The 21,830-nt window shown below is 37.3% G+C and overlaps 1 protein-coding gene across 5 annotated transcripts in view; it reads left to right on the forward strand.

The window, feature by feature from the left end:
* The window catches only part of TNNI3K (TNNI3 interacting kinase), a 186,555-nt gene that overhangs the window by 146,646 nt on the left and 18,079 nt on the right, over positions 1–21,830 (forward strand). For 3 of the 5 annotated variants that reach the window (XR_005554727.1, XM_039327204.1, XM_039327208.1), the window contains 2 exons: positions 11,971–12,030; positions 19,483–19,652. Coding sequence is in view for 3 of the 5 variants with exons in the window: in XM_039327204.1 (XP_039183138.1) it covers positions 11,971–12,030; positions 19,483–19,652 (230 nt within the window). In the remaining 2 variants the exon portion in view is untranslated. Of the gene's footprint in view, positions 1–11,970; positions 12,031–12,771; positions 12,818–19,482; positions 19,653–21,830 lie in introns of all 5 variants that reach the window. The other 2 variants (XR_005554728.1, XM_039327205.1) reach the window with 1 other exon arrangement.

Raw genomic sequence — 21,830 nt, forward strand, 5'->3', positions numbered from 1 at the left:
ACAGGAAAGGGCACTGCTCAATAAGCATATGAGAATCGGTTCTTGTAGCATGTTGGAAGCCAACAGTTGCAAATATCTTGTTCAGACAAGTAGACTACATGAATACTGTAACGTGAACAGTGTAACACAAGATCAGAGTATGAACTCTCCTGTTCAGCTTATGAAATGAGAAATTGTAACTCAGAAGAGCAGCAGAACAAATGCACTGTGTCGACTTCATTAAATAACTTGTTGTGAACACACTTACATATATTTACTGGGCTCCCAACAAAACTTTAACAATAATTAATTTGCATGTAGCTTTTTCAGTTGACATTTGGAAACCTCTTAAATTAAACTGCACTAGTAGGATATAAATACTCCTTACAAAGGGAACACAGAAATATTGGATGGGACAGAATCTACACAGAATAAACTGATACTGGCTGCAGATAACTTGTTGCCTCAGCAGCAGTGCCTAGGGGAAGGGGGAAGGTCTCCAAAAAGTCAAAATGGCAAGGCTGGCTTTGCAGCCAAAGGCAAAAGCTGACATGTTGCAAAATGGCAGACTCCAGGACCAGCTATCTCTCTATGGGCCAAAATGGGCCTCCTACATTTTCTTGGACAATACAATTATAGCCAGTTGCAGCAGAGTGCTTTTTTACAAGTATCTCTACACGTCCACAAAAAAAAAAAAAAAACATAATTTAGAACACTGTATGGGAAAAGGGAACTCTAGAAGTGGCAGCTAGTTTTCTAGCAAATTCATGTTATGAGATTAATTATTCCCTCCAATCTTGAAGCACCATTTTCAAAATGGGCAAATCCTCTCATCAAAATTCCCTAAATGGAAAAAGATTATGCAAAGGCTGCTTTGGCTCTTGGCAGTTGTGGTCACAACACATCTGGATGAAAATCAGATTAGGGATGATTGGTCATGATTATTGTTATGTCATACTGTGTGACTCAGATTCTATGTCTCGCTCTGTAATTTTTTTTTAATTTCAAAAACAGTGAGGAATGCCAATATAAACATAAAATAAACTAGGGACTGAGCAAGCAACACCTTATTAAGAGATTCATTACCTACAAAGGAGAAGAGCGCTACCAATACAATGTCTCGTCCATATTTCTTTCTTCCTTTTTTAAAAATTCTGGATGGTTGTTTCAGTGCAGACTTGCAGTTGATCTTTGTGAGCTGAAGCAGATTTGTTACTGATGGGTTTTCAGAAGCTGTGCAGTTCATGTTTTCAGGATTTCTGAGTATTTTTGATGAATTCACATATTGTCTTAGAAAAGAAGCTAAATCATAAAGTTTGCATGTGCAGTTCCACCAATTCTGGTCCAAGCTAAGAAGTTTTAATTGACCCAGTGGAGAAAATGTGTCAGGGATAAGAGCTAGCCTGTTTCTAGAAAGGTCTATTTCTGTCAGTTGAGGCAGGCCATGGAAGGCTCTCTTTGAGATAGAATTAATGAAATTGCTTGATAAATCCAGGATTCTGAGGTTGCCAAGATTTGCCATCTCAAAGCTGTCAGCATTGATGCTGGTAAGCTGATTTCCATTTAAATGAAGTCTAATAAGAGCCTTCGTGTTCTTGAACCAGGTGCCTTGAATGGTACTTAAAACGTTGTTGCTTAGCACCAGCACCTGAAGCTTCTGAAGTTCATGAAATGTGCTGTATGTGATAGAAAAGCTTGATATTCCATTCTGGTCCAGCAATAAAGTCTCCAGTGTTCTAAGTCCAAGGAAGGCATCATCATTAATTGCTTTAATCCCATTAGTACTGAGGCTTAGAAAAGTTGTGTTAAGTAGAAAGGAGAGGTTAAATCCTTCTACTGAAGTGATACTTCCATCAGTAATAATCAAAGCTTGGGTAGATACAGGAGCAGCTACGAAAAAAAGAAGAGAAGCATAATTATATTTCTATACATCTACACATTTGTAATTCACATCCTCTGCTTTAATACTAGTCATTTCTTGCAAGTTAAAGGAAGTTGAGGAAAACTGAGAAGTAAAAAAATATGGAATTTGAGATTTAAGTTACGTTTGGAATAACTTACGAGTAAATACCTACTTTACCATATACAAATGAGCAAAATGGTCAAATAAATTCCTATCAACATTCAATATGCTAGTATGCCATAATTATAAAAAGGCTGTGTGTTTTAGAACATGGTATTTCTAGGCCTTGTATCTTTTTGGAAATGCAATATAAAAATGTAAAAAATACTCAGAATTAAAGGATTAGTAAAATCAAGCCCAAAATATGTATTTGCTATGTAATCTGAACAGTTTATGGAGGCCAATAAAACACATTAAAATAGATTACATAAATAATCAATTTTTCAAATCAAATAACAATTTTACAGCCCCTTTTCACATTATTTTAAAAAGGGAAAATGCAAGGAAATTTATAGTTTTCCTCAACTCCTGGGTAGAAAAACTGACATTGAGACAACTATGGAAGCTGTTCAAATGATGAATGAAAGATTATTTATAATGTACCCAAATCAACAAGAAGGAACAATAGGTTTCAGTGAATATTTGAAAGGACCTTACTGAAATGAACAATACTGGTGCGGTAACATTAAAGAGGCGCTTTGGTCACAAAATAAGAGCCTTGCTAAATAATAAAATTGTATATTCAGTATGTTTGGAATTGCCATTTGAATTTCAACTATTTGCAGAAAAGCAGTGTTTTTAATCTGTGTTAAGGAGTGTTGGCATAGAACTAGTTGAAATTAGAATATATTTTCAGTTTTACAGCTTTATACCAAAAAATATTTACATCAGGAATGAGAGTTCTGATGTGTAGATGTTAGAAAAGTGGGATTTGTTTTCATAAATAACGTTTCCACTATCCAGTTATTGAGACAGATGTCTAAAATCAGGATATTGTACAGGCTTATTTCTTGTTAAAGATTTTGCTGTGCATCTAACATTACTGGCAGAGCATTTGAGAACATATTCTGGATGGATGTCCATTATGAGATCCCCATTTCCCCTTAAGGTGGGATTATAATTGACCTTACAGTATTTTATAGAAAGGGGAGAGTGATGACTTTTATTCTTTCTTGTATCTTTGGTTTATACAACCTATTACAAACAGAAAGGTATTATGGACATAACATCTAGAATGTCTTATGATCTTTCAGTTTGGCTGTGGAGCAAATTTGGCTAAGGCCTTTGTTGCCTTCATGAGTTGATTACACAGTTCTAGACTTTTCCATAAATAAATGGCAGGCCCCAAAAGAGCATAGCTATCAAAGTCTTCTGAGATAATAACGCCTTCATGCAGGAAGATATATTTCCATACCTGTGGGAAAATGTTGTAATAAAATAGCCCTCAACATTACCATAATACATCCAGGGCAGACAAATATGATGGCTAGAGTAGACCAATTTCTTAATCATGAGGCCTCACTCTTCTATACCAATGGCAACTCTTCATTTGACCTCTCTTGGCTGAATAACACAATCAATCTCCTTTCCTTTCAGGATTGAGCCACCACCAGTCCTCGTTCGGCTTCCTAGTTGTTCAGACCCTGCCTTAGATTCATCAAAGCCTTCATGCAACATTCATTCTTTAGCCATGTATTCATAATTTCTTTCACTGCGTTCTGACTTGACCTATTTGTTCAGAAAACAGAAAACATCTGTTCCACCAGGCATCGCAATTTAATTCATTGTTTATTACCATCATTTGGTGGAGGGGGTGACAGGCCACACTATTTTTTAAAAAAATCCCCCTTTTCTTGTGGCTGTGAGAAGCCATCAGTGCTTTCATTCAAGCAGAGGACAAGCAGGCACCATACAAGCTTCCCACATGCTGTTTGATGACCCCCATCTCGATCCTGACCTAAAGCTCTCAAGTATTCCCAGAAAGTCTCCTCTCCTGTGTAGAAATGGCATTTGAGCTCCCCCACCAATTCACTGCTGCTAATGTTTATCTGTGCTGGGAGGCCATGTGCTGTTTTCCCCTTTACAATGTGGATTTTATTTATCTCAGGTAAAAAGTAATAAACTTGACAGAGGGCGAGGCATGCTGTTTGCTTATTGATGCCTTGAAGGATTTCCCCTGGGTTTCTCATTAATGCATTAGAGAATGGTTACTTGCTGGGATGTGTATTGCTTTCAATCATGTCCTCTGGAGGATAGATTTAGCCGAGTTTTAGCCTGCGTATCACACAAGCGCAAGCATGATGGATGGATGACTAGAGTGCTACTGTTGAATGAGTAACCATTTTAGCAAGCCGAACAGTGGTTTTTACAGTGAGTTAACAGCACTGTTTTTTGTGATGTCCCTTTATCATATAACCAAGTTTGGACTCTAAAATCTACAGAAGCATGAAGGAAACTTGGAGTAAAACTAAGTCTCTCTTAGATCTGCCAATTGTTTCTTAGAACAGATAAGGTGATCCTCTTTTTCCACAATCCAAGTATTACAGGCTTTAAAGAAACAGAATTCTTTAATACTATAAAAGTATTAGCAGAATACATGGCCCACCTGAAAATGAAAATAATTTGATTGATTGCTGATGCAAGGCCTTGAATTCCAGCATGTTGATGAATTAGGCTGCTAGACTTGATTACAGTATTTGTTAGATGAATGGTGTTACCTAATATAATATACAGTCCAGCCCCAAAGTTTGAAGCAAAGCCTTTAGACAAAAGATTAATTAACTAACAGCTATTAGTTATTACTGTATTAGTTGGAAATATGCAGAAGAGGCCTTCATCCTGCAGTTGATAGACAATGGCTGAAATGATGGTGATGATGATGAGCTATTACTAGTTAACTATTATTTGTGACAAAAGCATTGTATAAGCAATTAGACTACATAAGAAACCAAGCTACGCAATGCAGCTGGTTGTTCATTTAAACAAGCCCTCCAAAATTATCCACAAATGTGACTAATACTGTCTCAGTACTATAGTCTGGCCTGAATCCTGATTAAAAAATGGTCCAGATAATCCATTTCATCCAAGGCCCTCTGTAGCTCACCACCCTCTTGATCTAGTGCATACATGTCAAACTCGCAATATCACATGACATTGCGCAACGTATCACAACTTTTTCCCCATTGCTGGCAATGGGGTGGGTGCAGTTTCCTCACGGCGCATCCAGCCCATGGGCAGGCAGTTTGACACCCCTGATCTAGTGGTTATCTGAATTCTTTTGCAGCCAAGTATAATACACCTACCCATCCAACAACTTGTGGAACAGAACTTGGAAGTAGTAAAAGGACATGCAAGAGCAAAGCCTCCAAGGAGATTGCATGCTGGTGAAATGAAACAATTCTAACAAGAAGCCAAAAGTCCTGAGTTAAAGATGGGATATTAAAATCCTGTATTAAAGATGGGATATTAGTGTGTGTGTGTGTGTGTGTGTGTGTGTGTTATTAAAGATGGGATAAAAAAACTAAGTTGGCAGGGTTGGGAGAGTAGAGTCTGTTTACATTTTGTGCATATACATCTATTTGTTATAATGTTGGTGGGTTTTTTTAAGTGGAATGAATCACTCCTCTTACAGCATATTCTTCTCCTTTTTGCCATGTCTTCCTTTCATATTATCTGTTTCATATTTTATTGTATCTATTCTATTTAATGTCTCACCTTTCATTCTGATCTAGCCTTGCTCTGTGATCTGAACAGCATTCTCCATCTTGCAATTGTTCTTAATCTTGAACCATATTTCTATATCTAATATTTTGTTCTGCACAGTTGTAAAAGATGCTGTTCACTTTTCCAGACATACACATGTTCTGCTGTGAAAGGTGCACACAATTGTTGGGGGCAGTTGGGGTGTCAATTCATGTTAATGTTGACTCCGGTAATAGCCTAGACATGTGCCTATAGTTTTCTTGACAATGTTTTTTGTGATGGTTTGCCATTGTCGGCTTCTTAGGGCAGAGAGAGAGAGAGGGAGGGAGGGAGGGAGAGAGAGAGAGAGAGAGAGAGAGAGAGAGAGAGAGAGAGAGAGAGGGAGACTGGCCCAAGGTCACTCAGCTGGTTTTTGTGCCTTTGATGGGACTAGAATTCATGGTCTTCCAGTTTCTAGCCGGGTGCTTTAACCATTAGAACAAATTGGCTGTACTATTTAGCTATCAAGTATAGTCTAGAAGTTATTTCCATCCATACTCAGAAAGTTTTCTAGCAATCTTTGATTTTATGTAGCAATCCTGCAGGGGGAAAAAAAGCAATAACAATTTTGCATGCTTCTTGGCATGACCAATCAAGATGATATAGAATACTTTTACCGTTGCTTTGAATTGCCTTTCAAGCACAATCTTGAATGAGAACTCACAAGTGTTAAGAGCAGGTACAGAAAATTTTACATCATTCCCTGGAAACCAGTGACTTTCACACAGCTTTCAATTACAGTGTGGTTTAATTAAATTGGTATCAATTCTTCCACGTACAACTTTCAAAGTCAGGGAATTCATCTTAGAAAGTAGAAATTTAATTTGTATTGATTTTGATTAGTGCTTAAAATCATTGGGTCCTTCCATCTTCACAGCCAAATTAGCTTTTCATTAAGACTAAAGCAAACACAATGGTGACCATGGGTAAGGCCTTGTCTCCTATAAGTGTTCCTTGAATGCTCAACATGCTTAAAGGAGATTTGTTTCTATTTCAAGAAATTAATATGCCAATGGCCCCCTAGACCATTGATTACTGCCATGCTAATTCTACAAATGTATAGAATGACTCAAGTAGAAAACGTGATCTTATATAGCAGGTAAATCCTTACAGACACAAGAACTCTTTGTGGCCCTAATATTAAAGATTTGTCATCATATATTAGATATAAAACAAATCAGTTGTATAAGAGATTTTTAATAAAAGAGGTTTGTTGTACAAGACTTCAGTTATTCTGATCAATTCACAGACTGGCTTGGAAACCTGCATATTTTTTCTCTTAGTGCTTTTCTAGTGAAATGATCCTTTTTAATGGATTCCATCTTAAAGGACACATATTGAATATATTTTGTACAAATTGTACACCTATGCGCTCTGCATGGAGGACCTAAAGAATGTAAATTATACCTGTCCAGCAATGTTGCCTTGGCTTATTGAATCATTTATAAGGATTGTTCATCTGTGCCCATTAACACAGAATGTTTTTATAATCGATATGCCCGATTCCTTCATCTTTCTGGCTCTCAGATGTCAACATGACCTGAATGCTATATATACCTTGAATTAATTATGTAAGTGTTACAGACAACTTAGATTCCTTCTGGACAACATTTGATTCTGATAGATCCCATACACAAAAACTTCAGTATTTGACTTTCTGCATCAATTCCCTTTCTACAATGAATTCAGTTTTGCTGTTGGAGATTTGTCATAACATCCTCATTGTTCCAATCTACAGAACATAAACAGCACTTCTCCTGTCCTCAGTTATGATTTTATTTTGATGTTTCTAGGACAGGATCTCCTCTTTTCCCTGTTTATCCTGAAAGCTTTGCCATTTCATTTTCATTTGAAAAGAGGACATTTTTCCTAAAAGCTAATCTTTACATGGCCGATGATCAATTTTCCTCTTCTTAGGAAAGAACCTAATCTCAAAGATGCTGTTGTTGTTGATGATCATGATGATGATGATGATGATCTAATGATATGCGGATCCTATTATTGCCATGTCCAGGATCTTGCTTATATTTTCTATGGCATATTTTATGAGGTGGTTATTTAAACTGTTAGTAGTGCAACAAAGAATTAATCTTCTGTGTATGCTTGCTGCAATCTAGTGGTCATCCAGATTTTTGCAGCCCACATCTGACATGCTTAATTTATAATCTATCTTTTTTTTCTTGCACACAAATTTATTGAGAAGCACTTTTGCATACAAAGATGCAGTGCTATCTTTTCAATATTTTTCTTTAAGATCACTTTACAGTGCTATTTCAATAATTGGATCTTGGGTCAAATACCTGATCTTTCTGAATGAAGTGGGAGCTCCAAAACACACACAGGAATAGACCTGTGAACAGAAAAACTAAGACAATATGGATATATGGTAACAGCAAACCCTAGGGAAAACAGCTGATCAAAATAAAAGCAAAAGTCAGGATGCTGAGGAGTAAATCTAATGGAATGTTTCTGTTTTGTCCCTTTGCCATGAATTGCTTGTTGGGATTTCATTGGCAACTTTATAATGAAAAGGAGAGACCAAATAGAGCATTTCAGAATTCTGGCTATTACTAAGTTTAATCAGTAATCAGCACTCAGATCAGCATAGATTAACTAGTCCACTTTCAAAGTTAACTTCAAGTAAGCAATACCCCAATCAAAAAACTGCCAAAGAGTCATTAGTAAACAGCCCAACCAAAGAATCCCTAAGACAGCCCCCACCCACCCAGACAGGCAGAACACCAGAATATAAACTGACAGCAAACAGCACTTAGTACTGGCACTGATGATGTTGTCTAGTTAGGGTAATGAAATGTCTGCAAGAAAACAAGCAATCTGAGAGAGCACCAAGGACCCCTCATTTCAACCCTGAGCTGTTTTCCCAAAAGTAAGATCTACCCCAAAAATAAGCCCTAGCTTGGTTTTGGGGGGGTTGGCCTAATATACGCCCTACCCCAAAAATAAGCCCTAGTTTGGGGGTGAGGCGCATGCCTAAAAATTAAGCTGGGGTAGGGGTGGGAAGGTGGAGCTGTCCCATGCGCCATGCACCTACTTACCAGGCCTCCCATGAATCAACACCTGCCTCTCCCCGCTGGCCCACTTCTTCTGCATCCCCCAGCCTGCCATTTCGCAGTCAGAGGCCTTTCCGGAAGGCCTCTGCATCTGAGAACCGAGCTATAGATTCAATCCATAGCATGGTTCTCGGTTGCAGAGGCCTTCCAGAAAGACCTCTGACTGCAAAATGCAGGCCGGGGCTCCATTCTCAGCTGCAGAATGAAGCTGCTCCTTCAGCCACAAAAGAAGTGGGCTGGCTGGGTGGGGCTGTCAGCGCTGCTGCCGCAAGGTGAATGGAAAAGACACCCCCCAAAAAATAAGACCTGGTGCCTCTTTTGGAGGCCAAAAAAAAAAAAAAGACTGGGTCTTATTTTTGGGGAAACATGGTACAAATATTCTCCTTCATTGGTATTACTAAGTTTATATTTAACATTATAGGCAAAAAGAAAGCTCTATGATCTCCCTGAATGCTTTGTGGGGAGAGAAGGAGAAATCTAAACCATAAAAATAAATACATAATGGCAAGCAATAAGAGACAGGCATTATTAATTAACTACTACTTTAGCCGTTATTAAGTGACATTTTTACTGCTATTTTTTTCCCCTAAGAATCAGTAGCAAACTAAACCCTACTTTAAATTTGCTAATCAGGTGTCTGATTAAATTGTTGACTTAGGCAAACAATAGTAATGAACACAGCCACTGTATCTTGTTAGCATTTCTACAGATCATTTAGCATCAAGAGGTGGGAGGAGAGGAGAAAGACATTCTTTCAGAATTATAATGCACTTTATGATGCTAATCTGTATCAGTGCTACATCACTTAATCTTGCTAATGCTGAAAGATTCCTTGGCGGGGTTATAAGGCAATTGATAGCTCATTCAGCCAGCGGACAGCTTGAACTTTGCACAAAATGTGGACAAAACTTATTAAAATGATCTATTTTGTTTTTCTTAAAGCGTTTGGCTGAGCGAAATGACTGTTCTCGGTAACAAAGGTTTTCAATTACCTCTGAAGGGCTTGGAATAGTTTGGATAAGGCCCCAAGGCAAAGAGAAATGAAACAATGCTATCACTCTTCAGTCAAAATGTGAAAGGCTAGCTCTCTGAAAATTTACCTCTCAGCAGCAGGCATAAGAAGCAGTCAATACAATTACAGCTGGGCTGGGTGAACTTACAGTACAGAATAAATATGAGTTCTCTTTAAAGTGTCTGACTTGGTTACCTAGTATATATGTTAACCCTTGGCATAGAGTAACTTCTTCAGAGCATACCATGCATGAAGAGGGGCACGGCGCTATTAAATGAATCAGCATAGCAAGTAGAATGAGCAGGGCACCTAGAAGGGAAACAGAAAGATCATATAAAAATATTGTGGTGCTGACATCTTCATTATTCTGATCATTATATCGATGCAGCTCTACTATGAAGAAAATTAATCACAACATTTTTTAAAAAGTCCCTTTAAAAAAGTAGATGTTAGTCAGTTCAGCAGTGTAACCATGACTATATGTTTCCATTTGGAATATTTTAAATGACAACCAGACTGAACAATAGAAAACGGAGTCAAATTCTAGACATGAATCTATCAGATTTCCATTTATGTGAGCTTTGAACTATGAATATGTGAAGCATTCTTTCTCTTATTGTTGGATATGCATCTATTTGGCATTAAGAAAAGCAATACGATAGCTAAAGTATAGTATCCTTTTTTTTACTTTATTGAAAGAAAGCTTCAGGAGCTGAAAAAAGCATTTAATAAAGCATATTTTATTTAAATTATTTTTATTTAATAAATTTCTATGCCGCTTATCATGTCTAAGTGATTCTAGGTGGTTTTAACATTCATTAGGGTGCTATCAAATTTTAGACAGAAAAATAATTTAAACAAGGAAAAAATCCTATTTATTCATAAAGGAGGAATATTATGCACAGATTCAAACCAGACCTTTGAAACTGAGCAAATAGCTAAGAACATAAGGAAAAAAACTGTTTGATAAGCCCATGGGTTTATTTAGTCCAACTTCTTTTTCTTAAATATAGCTGCTTCTTAAAAACTGAGACTAGTTTAGGATGAAGGCAAAACCTATAGCTACTGTAGGACTTCTACAATGTCGCATACTGAAAACTTCTCTATCTATTTTGCCAAATGGTACTTGTCTGTTTTGTTTTAAAATCAGTTAAGCCAACAATCATCATCATATGTTATGTTTATGAAATCCACATGCTAAAATATATAGAACTGTTTTATTTTGTCTTCACTGAATCTAATACCAGTCCATTTTATTAGACAATTCCCAATGTTAGTATTATAAAAGCAGGAACACAATTTCTCCATGCTTTTTTCATACAATACATAATTTTTAACCCTTTTTCCTATCCCTATCTCAAAAGTAATTGTTGACTCTTCAAACACAACACTTCAATCTTTCTTTATAGATAATCCCAACAAGTAGTCTCCAAATTATAATCAGAATCAGAATGGAGCTGGAAGAGAACTTGGAGGTCTTCCAATCCAGCCCCCTGCTCAAGCAGGAGACCCTATACCATTTCAGACAAGTGCCTATTCAGTTTCTTCTTAAAAATCTCCAGTAATGAAGTATCCACAATATCTAAAGGCAAGCTGTTCCACTGATTAATTGTTCTGGCTATTAGGAAAATTCTCCTTAATTCCAGGGTGCTACTCTCCTTGATTAGTTTCCATCCATTGTTTCTTCTGCCTACAGGTGCTTTGGTAAATAAGCTGACCCCCTCCTCTTTGTGGCGACCTCTCAATTATTGGAATACTGCTATCATGTCACCATAGTCCTTCTTTTCTCTAGACTAGCCAAACCCAAATCTTGCAACTGTTGTTCTTCATATGTTTTAGTCTCCAGGACTTTAATCATCTTAGGTGCTTTTCTCTGTACTTTTTCCAAAGTCTCAACATCTTTTTTGTAATGTGGTGGCCAAAACTGGATGCAGTATTCTAGGTGAGGTCTTACTAAGGCTTTATAAAGTGGTACTAATACTTCACATGATTTTGATTCTATTCCTCTGTTTATACAACCAAGAATTGTATTAACCTTTTTGGCGGCGGCTGCACACTGCTGACTCTTTTTAAGTGATTATCCACTAGGACTCCAAGATCCCTCTCACGGTTACTGTTTTTGAGCCAGATTTCTCCTAATCTGCACTTGTACCTTTGGTTTTTCCTGCCCAGATGTAAAACCTTGCTTTTCTCCATATCTGCTTGCAAAATGTGAAAGGCATTGTCACAACATTCATATTGTTATTGCCTTGCTGCATTTGTAGGGAAGACCCGAGTTTTCTGAAGTAGTGTCCAAATTAGAAGAATGTCTGTGCAACATAGAGGTAAGAACAAAATCTGTTTCTTACTAAATATGGATGGCTAATTTTGAACAATAAACAATGATTCCTTGATTACTTATTGAAAAAAATCAGCTATCTTTTGAAATATTCTATTCTGTTTTCTTTAGAACCTAAGCTATTTGTTTTCTTTGCAAACTAAGCAATTTGATGAAAAAAAGTATAATAAATGCTATAACAAAGGAAAAAATCTAGGCCATTATAATTGGAAATGCCTAAAACCCTCATTATTTTTCTTGGCTGAAAACAAGGAGTAACTCTGAAAATTGAGGGTGGTTTGGAAAAAAAAGCATTTTCTCTAATGTAAACAACAATCTTATTTTTTAAATCCCTTTGTCATTTTTGTATGAACATTTTTTTCAGGTTTCTGAAGCATGGTTAAAATCTATATAACTTTTTAACTGCAACGATTAGGAAAATGAGTGTATACACCCCAGGCATCTATATTGTATATTTTCCCTGCTGACTATAACAATATTGTTTTTAACCTGGAAAAAAAAACAGCCAACTAGAATGAACTCTTCTTGGTCAATATTGATTTCTCTGCTGATCTAGCCAATAAGTGATTAGCTACTGGCCAGCAGTGGAAATCCTTGTACTCTTCTACTTTTTAAAATAGTTTCTTTTTTTTCCCCACCAAAACAATGTTTTTTTAAAGCAAATTGGAGTCTTATTGATCCATTTTCCGCCATATCTCTATAAGACAAGACAATTCTCTATTTACAGAATGCTCTTCACTCAGTCTGTCACAGCCATCAAACTGGAAGACCAGGTGAAAGAAGCTGAATTTTTATCTCCATTGTATAATAGTCATATTATAATAGTTATAATAGTCATATTAGACAATGCCATCAGTCCTGTTGTGTCACTTGCTGCTGCAAATGAACATTCCCTGTTAGCAAAACATTCCCTAGTGACAACAACATAGGAAAAGAGAACCAACCATGGAAGACCAGATAGTAAGGATGTTCTCTATGAGGCTCAAAATGCTCAACAAATGGACAGAACCCCCTTTCTGGCTACATCCCAAGAAATCAACAGGCAGTCAGAGTAACAATAACTGTCACAAGACTGATGTAACAAAATCCAGCTAAAATCTACCATTACGTTTTCTCCAAAATAAGACCCAACCAGAAAATAAGCTCTAGCATGATTTTTTAGGACACTCATAATGTAAGCCCCACCCCAAAATTAGCCCCAGTTAAGCTCATCAGCCAGATGGATACATTTAGCACTGTATTTACCTGAAAATAAGACCTAACCGGAAAATAAGCCCTAATGTGTCTTTTAGAGCAAAAATTAATATAAAATCCGGTCTTATTTGTGGGGAAACACGGTAGGAAAAAAATCTAACTCATGCATTTTATACATATTTAAGTTTCTCCCCTCTCTTCAACAACAACTTTACAGGAGAAGCACATTAAAATAATTAGACCAAGTTAAGACCAAATTTGTCCTTTGACTGCAATTCTCTGTAGAAAATCATTCTATACTGAAGTTTCAAGAAACAGAATAGACAAATATATAATTTATGCTACAACATGATGACTAAACATTTACCTCAGTCTTCATCCTTATAACCACTAAAGTAATCCAAGAGATAGAAGTTTGGATTAATATTGTAACATGGACATGAATACATGAGCAAAAAGTTTATCCACACCAAAGCTCCTTGCTAAATAAGCTTAATTAAACAAATGTGATTAATGTAATTCAATTAGCACAGGCAAGGTATATTTACATCTCTTTAGAAGAGCTTACAGGCAATTTAATTCAAAGTATTTCAGTTTTTAAAATATTGTTTGCAGTATCTTAATGATGTTGCTTTCAGGATTATACTATGAAAGAATCCAAATATTAGAGTTAATGAACTAGAAATAATCAGCAATACCATCAAAGTGCCATGCCCTGTGATGCCACAGTCACTTCTTCCACACCACTGGAATATTATCAGAATTGCAGATCATAAAAGAGAATTCCTAAGCATGGAAGTCGCAAAAGCTACTTACTATATCATTTAATGATATAAGAAACACAGTAAGCTTTAAAAAACCTGCTGTATTTGAAAGTTCTGTATGTTTAATGTTCTATCTAGGGTGTGGTGGAATATAATCTGGATTCCCGGGACAGAGGGGCTACATTCCAGAGGAGCAAAAGACAGCAAAGTTTAGATAGTTTGGTTGGGAGAAAGAGGGTCAAGTTAGTTCCTCTCTAGAATTCTCAGAGTATATCTTTAACAATGCAAATTGTTGCTCTAGTTGGACAAGATTTCTGTCTATGGATGACGAACAATAAAGGAAATGGCTCAAAAGTAACTATGTGTATCTTTCTTGCTTTTTGGAGCCTGACATCAGCTCCTTAATTTCTTAGTTTCAGATATGTAGAACTGAGACCATATCTTCTTGCCTAAATCAAGACTAGAATTCATGACTTTTCCATTTATATCCTGGTGCCTTTAAGCACTACACCAAACTTGCTCCCTTCCAAGGCCTTACAATAGCTTTATGGTGGCATAGTGGTTAGAATGCAGTATTGTAGGTTAATTCTGCTGACTGCCAGCAGTTCAATTCTCACTGGCTCACGGTGGACTCAGCCTTCCCTCTTTCTAAGGTCGATAAAATAAGAACCCAGATTGTTGGGGACAATATGCTGACTCTCTAAACCATTTAGAGAGGGCTGTAAAGCACTGCGAAGTTGTATATAAGTCTAAGTGCTATAACTATTATTCTTGATTTTGAAAACAGGTTCTAGAGCTAAGCCTAGTTTGACCTGAGCTTTCATGTTTCATCAGGAAAAAGGATACCTTTCACCAGGGCAAAGGGAAGGGAAAAAAATGGATCAAGTATTTTCTAAAATAAATGGTTGAGCTGGCCAAGCTTAACTTCACTGTATGGGTGATAAATATTGGTACACTGCAAGTATGTTTGATTTTAGCAACCAGTTCCTAGAAATACGACCTATGTATGTGCCTTAGGAAAGTTTCCAAGGTATTTCATCACTCTTAAATGGAAGGGTCAGGGTGCTGGCTCCAATCATCCATTTTACTTTCCAGGTTCCAGCAGCAGCAGTTGATAATACAGGGGTAGACAATTAATTTTCTCAAAGAACCACATGAGCTACTAGGACTTTTGTGGAGGACTGAACTCATAGCTCCTTTGACCGAAGCAGTGGTGGGTGGCCAAGCTCAGGTCCCCTCACATGCTTTCATCTTCTCAGACTGCTCCAGGTGAGGAGCCAGCACAGCATGGGTTCAGAAAAGCACTTTCTCTCCTCAACCTCCTGTGGCCACCAGCCAACTGAAAGAGCAGCTAGCAACAGCACAAAACTAGACACAACTTGGCTTCTTCTCCTGCCCCTGCAGTGCATTAATATGATATTTGATATCTAATTTCCAATTGACCTCACATGGGCTGGACAGGGATAGCCAAAGGGCCAGATGTGGTCTTCATACTGTAAAACGCCCAGGTCATATTATGTGAGGTTGGAAATACTTTTCAGAGGACTCACTGTGCGTATTTCTTGGATGCAGCAAAGTGAAGCAATATTTCGCTTTTAACTGCCATTTCAAAAAGAGCTTACTATTCTAATACACTGACAACCGTTCATCTGAATTCCAGTCCAAGAGGGGAATTTGTATACATTTCAAAGCAATATAAGAGCAATATTTAGCTAGCCAGGCATTATGTTAACGAAAGAATGGAGTTCCAATGTCACATAAAGGGAGTGTTAAGTAGAATCTTAGTCAGTCATGTGAACTGAGGCAAGAAGATTCTTTGGATTTGTGCCTCCCTTTTCTTTTCAGAAAATGAAATGTGCTTTTTGATATTGCTTCTAAAAAGAAAAAAAGAAATGCTGTGTCATAGTGTAGCAGTTTTATGTTACTTCTTGGACATGTTTGTTGTCTGAAAAAGTTCCTTCTGGTATACAAGCATAAAAAATTAAATTATCCATTATTGCCACTTTACAGAATCTGTTTATTAATGTAAGGAAGAGGCTACATTCAATGATTTTCCTACTTAGGCAGTCTTGTCTTTCACATTAAGTAGAATAAAAAAAATAAACAGGTTTTCACTAAGAAATGATCCTTTTAATAAGAAAATGTACACATTCTCAACTCTGCCCAGTGGATGGGATAGTAAATGATATCAGTTCCAATGGAGAGAAAATTGCTCTACTCATGCTGTAGTATAATTATCTGGACATTTGTAGCCATGTATGTGTTATCTAGACTAAATAAATATACTACTAAAACTGTTGTGTCTAATTGTCTGTAACCTTCAATTAGGTGAAACAGTGCATCATAAGGCAACAATGTTTGAACCAAGATAGTTTAAATGAACTAATTTAGAGAATTCAGGGCTCCGTGTTACTCCCATAGTAATAACACTTAGGAAAGCTGTTCATTGTGACTATGCTGTTGCTACTTCAGCACTGCCATAGTCAGCCACAGTCGCATGATGGTCATTTCCAACACTCTGCCAGCTTCCCACAAGTCAGTGGGGAAACCAGCAGGATGTGTAAGTTTGACTATGATTGCTGATGCTCCCTGCCAACTTCCCACAAGCAAAATCTTTCCTTGTGGGAAGCTAGCAGAGTGTCAGCAAAGGGGAAGACATCAAAGAAACTATCAAGTTGATCAGGTAAGGCTCCCTCCACCTGTGCAATGTCCCCTCTGTGCTCGTGCCATACCAGCCACTTGCACACCCCTGCACACCATTCCTGACCAATGCCGTAAACCTCTAAGCCCTCACAACCGATGCCACCCCTCCACACATCCTCCCCAACCAGCACAGCACCTTTCATATGCCTAGGTACACTCATGCATTCTTCCTGACCTGTACATCCTCCCCAATCTTTCTGACAGCTCTTGCTCACATAGGCATACCCTGCCCACAGTGGCAGCATTCAAATATGTGAACAACCAGTTCTCTATGTGGATGCCGCTTCTGGAAGTCCCTTCTGGGCCTGGGCAACAAAAAATTAGCTACTGGTTCTGCCGAACTGGTGCAAACTGGCTGAATCCCACCACTGCCTGCCCACCTTCCCAACCCATGCTGCACCCCATGTGCCCTCCTTGAACCATGTGACATCTCTCATGCATTCTGTGCACCCTTCACAACTTGTACAGCACCCTCTCTACATCCTCCTCTTAGAGACATGCCAGGATGGGGAGTGGGGGTACTGTTTTATTTGCAGTCCCTGACTGTTCCCCCCCCCCCAGCAAAGTGGCAAGCAGTTCTGTGGCTCAGCCAAAAGAAGGATGGATTTCTGATACTTCCCCTCAACTTCTCACAAGCAACATAAGCTGGAAGTTAGAAGTCACCCACTCCCCCTTTTTTTCCCCATGGTCATTTGTTCCCCTTGTATTCACTTAAATATCTCCTTAAATCTCATCATTGGAAGGTGGAAACGACTGGTTTTGGAGTGACAGGGAAGCAAAATATTTATAGTTCCGGAACAAACAATGAACAGCTATCCCAAAATCTGCATGTGTTAGATGGGTAATCATGTCTTGTAAATAGTGATTGTAATCAAGAAGTATGGTTTTGGATCACATACACTTTGTATAATTAATATTATGACATCTTGCTTCCATGTATGAGCATGAGATTCCTTCAAGTGCTCTACAGAGGAGCATCTTGCCTAGGAACAACTCACATTCCAAAGTACTATAGGTCTTCAAACAATCAGCCAAATAACATCCAATAAATAGTACTTAGCTACATATACCGCCCCATAGTGCTTTCTGGTACTATGTGAGTGGTTTACAGCATATTGCCCCCAACCATCTGGGTCCTAATTTTACCAACCTTGAAAGGATAGAAGACCGAATCAATCTTGAACCTATTAGGATCAAACGCCAGGCTGTGAGCAGAGTTAGCCTGCAATACTGCATTCTAACCACTGCACCACTTTATTATTATAAATAAATAATAAAAATAAGAAATTCTTATTTATAATAGTTTATATAATAAATAATATATAATAAATAAAAAGTAATGAAAAAATAAGATCAATCAGTAAAATAACATCCAATGAAACTACTCTGATTCCTCTTATTTAACAGTGACTATAACCTTGGATCTCTTAAACTAGGCTGATGTGCAGCACAAAACCTTTCTAATCTCTCCTGTCTACTAAGTATGTGGCTGAAAGTGGGGAAACTATACAGGGCATATTCTATGCAATTAATTCCTTTCTCCTGTCAGACGATAACAAAGGAGAATTTGGAAACTAATGTTTATAATGTTTTAGTTCTTTCTTTCTTTCTACATTTTAAATAACAAAGAGTAGAGATTTTGGAACTCAACTCAGAGATACAATCCCTTTCACACATTGTTAAAATAATTTAATATACTTTGGGGGGTTTTGGTTAATTTCTCATCAATCATTACTGAGCTCTAACTATACAATCTCATTAATTTCTTAATCTACTTGTTGATATTGAATTTCTGTATCATGCTCTTTTTCCCTCTTATTCTTTAAGAAATGAGTAATAAGTAAATGTCATGCACACCCATATTCACACCTTCCTCGCTTTAGTACTATACTATCTAGAGAATTGCTTTTCTCAGGTGTAACGCACATGCCGAATGTTGTTTTATACATGAATAAAATTCCATTTGCTACTTTCTACATACAGGAAGCCATTTTATCCTTGTATAAAATCCCATTTCACACTTTACCATGCATTAACAGCATTTGCACATACAACTAATTCCTTTCCAATTTATCGTACATTTAGATTTAACAGACACCCATTCCATTATTCTGTTAAATTGAGAGTTTCTTTCATCTCTGATTAACTTTTTGATTGAGTTGGTAGATTGCAAAAAAAAAAAATTAATTACATTTTCTCATTCCTATAGAAAAAAAAACTTCACATGATATGCTATTATTAGCTTTAAGCATTAGAAAGTTGCAGCTCTATTATTTTACTTGTTTACCCACATTTGGTATTGCCTATTCTAATAATTTGCCTCACTTTTTCTGTGATGCAAACACCATACACTTTCCAGCTATACAACAAACTGAAGGCATTGTTTTTAAATATATTGCTGTAAGATGATATGGAAAATGATCTCATTGTAGTAATAAATATAACAATACTATTACATGCATCATAAAGAAACTATGCATTTTTAATAGCCAATCAAAGAAGACTGATTTATACTCTATATCTGTAATAAGAGACAGGACTTAAATCCTTGGACCAAAAAAAAAAAAAAAAAAACGCAGCAAAAAGTTTTTCACAGCCATAGATTACCAAGGCTCTCTTCCATAGGACAATCAAAAACTAGCACGACACCATAAGCGGAAATAGCTGAGGACATTATCAAAAGCATTTGTGACACATAGGAGGGATATCAGCCTTTCTAATAAGACTTTTGGGTTGTCATAAATAGATACTGATAATATCCTCTTTTTTATATCCAGCTGATGTCACCAGCCTCCAGCAACAGCAGTGGTTCCTTGTCACCATCCTCCTCATCAGACTGCCTAGCCCCTCGGGGATGCCCTGGACGCAGCCATGTTGCTGCTTTGCGTACTCGTTTTGAACTGGAATATGCCTTGAATTCAAGAACTCATGGGACAAGGTCCCAAAGGTAAGCACAAAGACCACATGGATACCTTCCTTAGCCTGTGGGATTCAAAGAACTGCCTGACCTATTCTTGACTATTCAAATTGCTCTTAGCACCTCATTAAGGAATAAAATGTTTGAAAGGATCACAGAATCAATACGCACAATAGTAGTTTTTCTTTGTAAAAAAGGTCAAAAACAATCTACCAACAAACCAGCTTAAATTTGGGGAACTTTTAAATGCCACCTTGCTTTCTCTGTTCAGATTTCCTTCCCAGGTCTTCTGCATAAGCAGTCAGAATGCTTTTTTGGCATTCCCGTAATTAATAAAGTAGCCTTTATTTACTTTTTTTTAAAGGAAAGCTGGCAAATTCTTTTACTTTTTGGCAGAACTGGAGAATTTGCTAATAACTGTTGCTTTACATCTTTGAAGAGACTGTTTCAGATAGATCAGTGCAGAGTTTTATATTTATTTATTTATTAGATTTTTATCCCGTGATTACTTTTTTATAAATAACTCTAATAGTGAACATGAATAATATTCCCTCCTCCTCGTATTTTCCCCACAACAATAGTCCTGTGAGGTAAGTTGTGCTAACAGCAAGTGACTGGCCTGAAGTCATCCAGTTGGTTTTTCAAGCCTAAAGCAGAACTAGAATTCACCATCTCCTGGTTTCTAGGTCAGCACCTTAACTACTACACCAAACTGGCTTTCATGTGATGTTAACCTTTATTTGTTGTTATAACTTGCTAAAGCTGTTTACTAAGCATTCTTGGTGTCATTCTAACAGAAAAGGTTGAAAGGCACAACCAGAATTAAGATGCTATACCTACCATTGACTCTGGGCATTTTCCCAATAGTGAATTAAAATCATCTTCATAGCATCGCCCTTCTCTTGCTGAAATGATATAAAGCTTTTTCTCATTGCTCTTTTCTCTTGTTACTTTGAAGTCTCAATAGTTGAATGGCTCTAGAAAATGCTAAGTCTCAAGGAGGAAAATAATTTCTAGCTTCACTTGCCATTTATCATTCTGCTTTTGCCCCACCAATTCCAATGGCCTCAATCTATTCCTGAAAACAGTTCTTTAAAGTTCTTTTTTAAAAATGTAATTGTCCTTTTTGGTTTCCACAACAGCAGTGGAACTAATCTACTTTGTTCCATGTGAGATCTAGAAGGCCGGCTATGTAGTGGCCATCAACAGAAATGATTACAGAATTCTATATAAGATTTTCTTCATCCTGGTAACAGGCTCAATGCCATAACTTGCATTAGAAAAAGAACTGATGGGCTTTTGTGTCTCACCTCACTCTAGACCAGAGGTGGTGAAAGATGCCCCCTTTATGACTTGTGGACTTCTTCAACTCCCAGAATTCTGAGCCAGCAGTCCACAAATTATAAAAGGGCCATCGTTCCCCACTCCTGATCTAGACAAACCAATTTTTAGCTCAATCTGAATTGAGTAAGAGCAGGGAGCAATATCACTGTGCTTCAGAGATTCTAACTGCTGAAACATCTTGTTGCATAACACTGTGGACTTTGGGAGATGTTGATGCCATAATTTTCATTTCCTGGGCCAGAAGAAAGTGATTTAATTATAACTATGGCAACAAGGGAGCCTCTTTAGCCCATAAGTACTGCATTGATACTATTGGAGTACCTAGCAATGAAGATCCCAGGTAGACATATAATTACGGTAGTCTTCTTGAAGGAATCATCTCCCATCTTTTTTCTGGAGATGAGCCCAAACCATTTCATTCATTTAGTTCATGTGCTAGTACTACAGTGTCAAAATGAGCATGAGTCAGACATCAATATCTAAAAATATCATAGCATAATATTTGATTTGAAGCAAATCCAAAACCATATCCATATGTGAAGAAATGCAGGTTGGGGGGAGGATCTCCTTTAATAACATGCAAGGGGCTGGAACAACAATGAATTTGTGAGGAAAGCAACAAGATTCAGGATGTATTAGAGGATTTTATATTAGTTTCCCTTTCATGCTGCAGCATGTAATAGATTTGCATGAAAGAATAAGCAAGTGACACATTTAGGTTATACTACAGATGCCCAAGAGGGTGAAGAAAGTAGTTATCACAGCAGCTTCCCTGCTACTGTAATTTAATGTTCACAACAGTACACCACCCAAGCTTATTAGCTGGTTGAAATGGGTTCCTGCAGAACCCAAAGGGTTGCAGAA

The sequence above is a fragment of the Crotalus tigris genome, unplaced genomic scaffold, assembly GCF_016545835.1.
Source record: "Crotalus tigris isolate CLP2741 ecotype Arizona unplaced genomic scaffold, ASM1654583v1 scf7180000024358.1859470, whole genome shotgun sequence".
In the NCBI taxonomy this organism is placed as follows: domain Eukaryota; kingdom Metazoa; phylum Chordata; class Lepidosauria; order Squamata; family Viperidae; genus Crotalus; species Crotalus tigris.